The 9,168-nt window shown below is 43.9% G+C and overlaps 1 protein-coding gene across 1 annotated transcript; it reads left to right on the forward strand.

Moving 5' to 3' along the window:
* The first annotated feature begins 3,431 nt into the window (after positions 1 to 3,431).
* LOC135158570 (integrase/recombinase xerD homolog) lies at positions 3,432 to 7,949 on the forward strand. The gene is made up of 2 exons (XM_064115462.1): positions 3,432 to 3,795; positions 6,218 to 7,949. Exons 1-2 carry the CDS (start codon positions 3,627 to 3,629, stop codon positions 7,201 to 7,203), a joined length of 1,155 nt encoding a protein of 384 aa, XP_063971532.1. The 5' UTR covers positions 3,432 to 3,626; the 3' UTR covers positions 7,204 to 7,949.
* Positions 7,950 to 9,168: the final 1,219 nt, after the last annotated feature.

Below are 9,168 nucleotides of genomic sequence, written 5' to 3' on the forward strand. Positions count from 1 at the left end.
GGTCGATTTTCAAGACATAAAAAGGTGATTTCGATTAGCGGCGAATGTATTACCAGACCAAAGTGGAATTGTTGGAATACACGTATATAATACATAATTATATAACACGCGCTATATTTTCGTCCATGCACCCCCTACCTTTCGGGGCATCGTAGACCCTGTCCCCCTTTTCTGTGCACCAACGTTCACCCCTAAATCGATGAACTGATTAATACAGATCAATATGGTTGATTTTCAAGACATAAAATGGTGATTTCGATTAGCGGCGAATGTATTACCAGACCAAAGTGGAATTGTTGGAATACACGTATATAATACGTAATTATATAACACGCGCTATATTTTCGTCCATGCACCCCCTACCTTTCGGGGCATCGTAGACCCCGTCCCCCTTTTCTGTGCACCAATGTTTACCCCTAAATCGATGAAGTGATTAATAAAGATCAATTTGGTTGATTTTCAAGACATGAAAAGGTGATTTCAATTAGCGGCGAATGTATTACCAGACCAAAGTGGTATTGTTGGAATACACGTATATAATACATAATTATATAACACGCGCTGTATTTTCGTCCATGCACCCCCTACCTTTCGGGGCATCTTAGACCCAGTCCCCCTTTTCTGTGCACCAATGTTCACCCCTAAATCGATGAAGTGATTAATAAAGATCAATTTGGTTGATTTTCAAGACATAAAATGGTGATTTCGATTAGCGGCGAATGTATTACCAGACCAAAGTGGAATTGTTGGAATACACGTATATAATACATAATTATATAACACGCGCTATATTTTCGTCCATGCACCCCCTACCTTTCGGGGCATCGTAGACCCCATCCCCCTTTTCTGTGCACCAATGTTCACCCCTAAATCGATGAAGTGATTAATAAAGATAAATTTGGTTGATTTTCAAGACATAAAATGGTGATTTCGATTAGCGGCGAATGTATTACCAGACCAAAGTGGAATTGTTGGAATACACGTATATAATACATAATTATATAACACGCGCTATATTTTCGTCCATGCACCCCCTACCTTTCGGGGCATCTTAGACCCAGTCCCCCTTTTCTGTGCACCAATGTTCACCCCTAGATCGATGAAGTGATTTATAAAGATCAATTTGGTCGATTTTCAAGACATAAAAAGGTGATTTCGATTAGCGGCGAATGTATTACCAGACCAAAGTGGAATTGTTGGAATACACGTATATAATACATAATTATATAACACGCGCTATATTTTCGTCCATGCACCCCTACCTTTCGGGGCATCGTAGACCCCGTCCCCCTTTTCTGTGCACCAATGTTCACCCCCAAATCGATGAAGTGATTAATAAAGATCAATTTGGTTGATTTTCAAGACATAAAAAGGTGATTTCGATTAGCGGCGAATGTATTACCAGACCAAAGTGGAATTGTTGGAATACACGTATATAATACGTAATTATATAACACGCGCTATATTTTCGTCCATGCACCCCCTACCTTTCGGGGCATCGTAGACCCCGTCCCCCTTTTCTGTGCACCAATGTTCACCCCTAAATCGATGAAGTGATTAATAAAGATCAATTTGGTTGATTTTCAAGACATAAAAAGGTGATTTCAATTAGCGGCGAATGTATTACCAGACCAAAGTGGTATTGTTGGAATACACGTATATAATACATAATTATATAACACGCGCTGTATTTTCGTCCATGCACCCCCTACCTTTCGGGGCATCGTAGACCCCGTCCCCCTTTTCTGTGCACCAATGTTCACCCCTAAATCGATGAAGTGATTAATAAAGATCAATTTGGTTGATTTTCAAGACATCAAATGGTGATTTCGATTAGCGGCGAATGTATTACCAGACCAAAGTGGAATTGTTGGAATACACGTATATAATACATAATTATATAACACGCGCTATATTTTCGTCCATGCACCCCCTACCTTTCGGGGCATCGTAGACCCCGTCCTCTTTTTCTGTGCACCAATGTTCACCCCTAGATCGATGAAGCTATTTATAAAGATCAATTTGGTCGATTTTCAAGACATAAAAAGGTGATTTCGATTAGCGGCGAATGTATTACCAGACCAAAGTGGAATTGTTGGAATACACGTATATAATACATAATTATATAACACGCGCTATATTTTCGTCCATGCACCCCCTACCTTTCGGGGCATCGTAGACCCCGTCCCCCTTTTCTGTGCACCAATGTTCACCCCTAAATCGATGAAGTGATTAATAAAGATCAATTTGGTTGATTTTCAAGACATAAAAAGGTGATTTCGATTAGCGGCGAATGTATTACCAGACCAAAGTGGAATTGTTGGAATACACGTATATAATACATAATTATATAACACGCGCTATATTTTCGTCCATGCACCCCCTACCTTTCGGGGCATCGTAGACCCCGTCCCCCTTTTCTGTGCACCAATGTTCACCCCTAAATCGATGAAGTGATAAATAAAGATCAATTTGGTTGATTTTCAAGACATAAAAAGGTGATTTCAATTAGCGGCGAATGTATTACCAGACCAAAGTGGAATTGTTGGAATACACGTATATAATACATAATTATATAACACGCGCTATATTTTCGTCCATGCACCCCCTACCTTTCGGGGCATCGTAGACCCCGCCCCCCTTTACTGTGCACCAATGTTCACCCCTAAATCGATGAAGTGATTAATAAAGATCAATTTGGTTGATTTTCAAGACATAAAAAGGTGATTTCGATTAGCGGCGAATGTATTACCAGACCAAAGTTGAATTGTTGGAATACACGTATATAATACATAATTATATAACACGCGCTATATTTTCGTCCATGCACCCCCTACCTTTCGGGGCATCGTAGACCCCGTCCCCCTTTTCTGTGCACCAATGATCACCCCTAAATCGATGAAGTGATTAATAAAGATCAATTTGGTTGATTTTCAAGACATAAAATGGTGATTTCGATTAGCGGCGAATGTATTACCAGACCAAAGTGGAATTGTTGGAATACACGTATATAATACATAATTATATAACACGCGCTATATTTTCGTCCATGCACCCCCTACCTTTCGGGGCATCGTAGACCCCGTCCCCCTTTACTGTGCACCAATATTCACCCCTAAATCGATGAAGTGATTAATAAAGATCAATTTGGTTGATTTTCAAGACATAAAAAGGTGATTTCGATTAGCGGCGAATGTATTACCAGACCAAAGTGGTATTGTTGGAATACACGTATATGATACATAATTATATAACACGCGCTATATTTTCGTCCATGCACCCCCTACCTTTCGGGGCATCGTAGACCCCGTCCCCCTTTTCTGTGCACCAATGTTCACCCCTAAATCGATGAAGTGATTAATAAAGATCAATTTGGTTGATTTTCAAGACATAAAAAGGTGATTTCGATTAGCGGCGAATGTGAACTCTTTAGTTGTGATCCTTCTAATTGTCTTTCTTACCCATTCATATATCTTAAAGAACGCTTCGCAGTTGAGAATTTATTCTTTTATCTAGGAACATACCTGTATATTTGTGTTATATCCGTTTGTTGGACTTTTGAGCTGTTAGGAGTCACAGTTTGCTCTAAGGACTTTTCAATTTCGCCACCCCTGCATTATTCAATCATGCCCAAGGTTAAGCCAGGCAAAAAGTTAAGTCAGAGGAAGTCTACTCGTCGTTCGGTCCGAGATGCCGCCAGCCAGCCTTCTCCTGTCGACCTCGAGACAGACGTCGGCCAAGTTTTTACTTCTACGCAGAGCCCAGCTGCTGGAAGTTCGGCGTCGACAACCAACGGTGAGTTCGGGACAATGGGGGGCTCCTGGCCTCTTGTGACTTCTCCACAAGATCCGGTCATTCCCCAAATTCAATCCCAAGCTTCTCCTTCTATCCCTCCTGCCCATGTAGTTGAGGGGCTTAATAGTCATGATAATTTTACACCAGCCCCCAACCCTCCTTTTCCTACGCTGTCTGCGCAGCCAGATATGCTTAGCTTTGTGTGTGATGATTTGGGCGGGGAGGTGCCTTCCAGTGTTAAGGAGAAGATTTGGAAAGGTGAATTTGTAGAGTTAGGAGGATTTGTAAAAAGGGAAAGCTTAAGTGAGGAAAGTTCCCAGTTGCAGGCCTTCAGCCTTTGTGCCACCGGGTCCGCTTTAATGCTTCGCCCCCAAAGCAAGGCTCCGGTGATCGCCAGCATAGAACAGTGGACATCTGCGTTCATTATTTACGCGTCTATATACTTGGAGCGACACTGTATGCGTGCGCGCGAGCTCCTCAAGTATATGGATATCGTTCGCTCTATTGTGCGTTTTGGGGGTTTCAATTGGCGGGCCTATGACATTCAATTTCGGTTACGTCAGGCCCGTCATCCACATCGTTCCTGGGCTGTCATAGACACCGAGCTATGGCTGACAGTAGCTTCGACGCCCGGTCGAGCAGCGTTTTCGTCTTTTGGGGGTAACCAGCCCTTTCGGCCATACGACCGGTCGTTTCGGCGGGGTAGTTTCCCATCCTCAGGATATGCCAACAGACAAGGGGCAATTCGGGCCCCTGGCGCCGCGCCTGCCCCCTTCCGCTCCTCACCAGTCTGTTTCGCCTTTAACGCTGGGTCATGCCAACGCACCGCCTGTCGTTATGCTCACCGGTGCGGAAAATGCTCCTCAGCAGCGCATGGCTCACACGCCTGCAACTCTGCCGCTGCAATCGCCAAACAGAAGCCTAGCTCCAACTCCAATTAAACTTGGCAGCATGCTCCCATTTCTTAGACGGCACCATAATCAACATAATGCAGCTTTTCTGATTTCTGGTTTAAGGTTGGGTTTTTCATTGGGTTTCACAGGCGAGCGTCGCTCTGTGTTCTCGCGTAATTTGAAATCTGCTAGGGAGCATAGGGACATGCTGTTGGAGAAAGTTGGTAAGGAAGTTAGTTTAGGGAGAATGTCAGGTCCTTTCCAAGACCCGCCTTTCGATAACTTTCGCTGCTCCCCGGTAGGGCTCGTCCCCAAGCGAAATCCGGGAGAATTCCGTCTAATTCAGCATCTATCTTCTCCTCGGGGGGCTTCGGTTAATGACCACATTGATTCCGATTTATGTTCCGTGAATTACACTTCATTTGACAAGGCGGTTGATCTCGTTGCTCGCTTGGGAGCTAGTGCTCTCATGGGAAAAACCGATATAAAATCCGCTTTTCGCTTACTACCAGTGAATCCCTCCGATTTTGACCTTCTGGGGTTTTGCATTGATGGCGCGTATTACTTTGATAAATGCTTGCCAATGGGCTGCTCAATTTCATGTGCCCATTTTGAGCGTTTTAGCACTTTTCTTGAGTCATGTTGCCGTGAAATTGCGAATTCAGAGCAAATTTTGCATTATTTGGATGATTTCTTTTTTGTTGGCGCAACACGGCAGGAATGTCGTTCCTTGATGTATCATTTTAAGGCGATGTGCGAGGTTTTTGGCGTCCCGATAGCGGAGGAGAAGACTGAGGGGCCCGTTCCCACTATCATATTTTTAGGGCTTGAAATCGACGCGGCTGAGCAGAGAGTTCGGGTACCCAAGGAGAAAGTAAACGTGTTACAGGCAATGCTCATTGATTTTGTTAAGAAAGATAAGCTCTCGTTGCGGCAGTTGCAGTCGCTAATTGGCAGCCTTAATTTCGTGTGTAAAGCCGTGGCTCCCGGAAGAGCCTTCCTAAGGAGACTTATCGATCTTACTAAAGGGGTCCGCACCTCAAACCACCGGATAAGGCTTTCACGCGGCGCAAAAGAGGACATGCAGGCCTGGCTTACGTTTCTGTCCGATTTCAATGGCACAGTTATGTTTTCACACTCAACATGGGTAACTAATGCTCATTTTCAGTTCTTTACTGACGCTGCGGGTAGCATTGGCTTTGGTATATCCTTCCAGGATAAGTGGGCTCAAGGGAAATGGCCAGCTGAAATACTGGAGAAGAATTATTCCATCGCTTTTCTAGAGCTTTTCCCAATAGTAGTCGGTATACGTATGTGGGGGGGCTCTTCTAGCTAATTCTAAGGTCTTATTTTGGTCGGATAATCAAACAGTTGTTCATGTTGTTAATTCCTTAACTTCGAAATGTCCTAGTGTAATGAAACTGGTTCGTTTGCTGGAAGTTCTTTGTTTGGAACATAATATTATGTTCAAAGCACGTTACGTGCCAGGCTCTCGCAATGAAAAGGCTGATGCCCTCTCTCGTTTTCAGATGGACAGGTTTCGCAGGTTAGCACCAGGCGCAGATCTGGCTGGCAGCAAGCTTCCCGCCCATCTTTGGAGCAGCTTCATATAGAGAGAGAGCATCTGTTGTTTTCTTCGCGGGCGCCCGGCACTCATCATACTTATAGGAACGCTTGGTCTGTGTTTAAGCAGTTTCGGCTGCAATATCATTATGATATAAGTATACGTCCTGACGTTGAGCAGGTCGCTCAATTTATTGCTTATCTCTCCTGGAATGGGTATGCGGGGGCAACAATAAGTACATATATATCAGGCCTGGCTTTTACGATGCAAACATTGGGTTGGCCTGATGTGACTGACGCGTTTGTAATCCGGCGGCTGGTAGACGGGTGCAGGCGGAAAAATGCTCGCCGTGATACCCGGTGTCCCATAACCCTGCCTATTCTCAAATCCATCCTAAATTCATTGACTCACGTATGCGTTAATACGTATGATCTGGCATTGTTTCGGGCTGCCTTTCTAATCGCTTTCTTTGGTTTTCTTCGAGTAGGGGAGTTCACGTCTCGATCTAGACATGAACCCGTTCCTTTATCAGAAAAAGATGTTATTATTCAAGGTATGGGTAATCAAGCAAAATTGCGCATTGTGATTGCGAGGTCTAAAACAGATCAAACTGGACGTGGATGCTCGATTTTAATTCCACAGAATGTTGTTTCGTATGTATGCCCACTTCGCGCTGTAAATGATTACCTCGCTCTGCGGAGCTCGGTCGGCTCTGCCTTTTTCCGTCACTTTGACTCGTCACCCCTAACGAGGCACCAATTTGGCCAAGTTTTAAAGCGTGCCATTAGTTTTTGCGGGCTACCCGTTGCTCATTTCTCTTCCCATTCTTTCCGTATTGGGGCGGCAACTTCTGCAGCCATGGCATGTGTTCCCGATGTTTGCATTCAAAATATGGGGCGCTGGGCTTCCAACACACACAGATTGTATATTCGACAACCTCTCCCCCCTTAATTTAAGCAATTTTGCCAGTATGTTTATCACCCTTCTATGTTTAATACCAGTTTGTGCACAATTTAATATCGACCTAATGTTTATTTGTTTTTGTTTTTTGACAACCCCTAACGAGCAGTAAATATTAACCTTACTCTCTCTCTCTCTCGCTTGTTGCCATAGTGACGCAATGGTTATCTTACCCGTTAATAGTTCCATGGGCGCAGGCAGAATTGCTCGCCCACTGTTAGTAGATTGTGGTCTTTGCTACACTTATCGTGTTTATGGTAACTATGTACCCCCCCCCCCTTTTTAGAATGTACAATTGGTGCCGCTGTTTCTTTCCTTTTCTCTCTTCCATGTGCAGTTATTTGGAGTCTCGACGTGGGTTGTGTCAGCATTCCACGGAATCGTAAGAGAGGAAGGGGACAATTCACGTTTCGCTGACGCGGGCAGTCCCGCTCTAGTTGGGGGCGGGCCCTCACTACTCGGCACGTGGCCGGGTCCTAAAACTCAATACATCCGCGAACAGGAGAACACTTGATTTCTTTGTCGCGGAGCGAAATCACTAGAGTAACAGCTGTTTTACCTCCGTCGAGGACTCGCTGGCTCGGACGTCGCGAACAGTTGGAACCTTTTTATGAGCAGATGTTATGACCTGAATACCTTATCCAGAACTCACACGTGGTATCATCAGATCTCACGTCCTTACTACAAACTTCACTATTTACTGACTAAGCCCCGCCCCCCCCCCCGCCTCTCCTTTATCTTAGTGCACTAGATTCTTCGCAAGTGGACTGAATGAGCATGAATCCTCCTAGATGGTTTAATTGTGCGTCCCTGTTCGTTTAATGCACCCCCCCCCCTTTTTTTCCCCGCTTCTTAGCGTGGACCTTGTAAATACAGCATGGTTTGAACTATTGGCATCATATTGTGTTGTGGCGGCGGGCTGACGATGAGTCATCCCGTTTGGCGGCATTCCATTTTTTGCCACAACACATTATGATTCTTCACTTATTTTGGGCTTCCTGAGATAATATTTTTCATTTATTTAGACCAATTTCGTATATTCCACTCCTCATGTTATAATGTGAACGGGGCTTGGTTCGTCACCCGATTTGGATGAGGCCACCAGCGAATTCCATTTCGGACCGAACATTAACGTTGCCTCGTTCACATTCTAGTTCAGGGCCGTTGGTGGGGCTTCTGAGCACTAGTTTCTGTTTTTAAAGTTTTCCTGCATAAGCTCGTGTTGCAAACGGGAATCTTTGCTTCGTAGCTTTGCAGATGGAATTTTACGTTGCCCACATTTGGCCAACATGACAAACTGGTGTCTTTGTCATGAATGTGGATGGACTGTTTTAATTGTCAATTGAGGAGATTGGTTTAATAACTTTAATTTTTCGCATATGACACATCTCAGGAGGCTTTACGTTTATATTATTATGTTTTGATTGTTGCATTATATTATGTTGGCTTTATTTGACAACACATCATTTTGCATTTTGGTATACATCATTTGGATGATGCTTTTCAGAAACAATTTTTATTAAACTCCACGGAAAATGCATTTACTCGCCTCTCGTGTATTTTGTCTGGGTTGAGATAATACATAATTATATAACACGCGCTATATTTTCGTCCATGCAACCCCTACCTTTCGGGGCATCGTAGACCCCGTCCCCTTTTTCTATGCACCAATGTTCACCCCTAAATCGATGAAGTTATTTATAAAGATCAATTTGCTCGATTTTCAAGACATAAAAAGGTGATTTCGATTAGCGGCGAATGTATTACCAGACCAAAGTGGAATTGTTGGAATACACGCGCTATATTTTCGTCCATGCACCCCCTACCTTTCGGGGCATCGTAGACACCGTCCCCTTTTTCTATGCACCAATGTTCACCCCTAAATCGATGAAGTTATTTATAAAGATCAATTTGCTCGATTTTCAAGACATAAAAAGGTGATTTCGATTAGCGGCG

This window comes from Lytechinus pictus, unplaced genomic scaffold, assembly GCF_037042905.1.
Source record: "Lytechinus pictus isolate F3 Inbred unplaced genomic scaffold, Lp3.0 scaffold_91, whole genome shotgun sequence".
Classification (NCBI taxonomy): domain Eukaryota; kingdom Metazoa; phylum Echinodermata; class Echinoidea; order Temnopleuroida; family Toxopneustidae; genus Lytechinus; species Lytechinus pictus.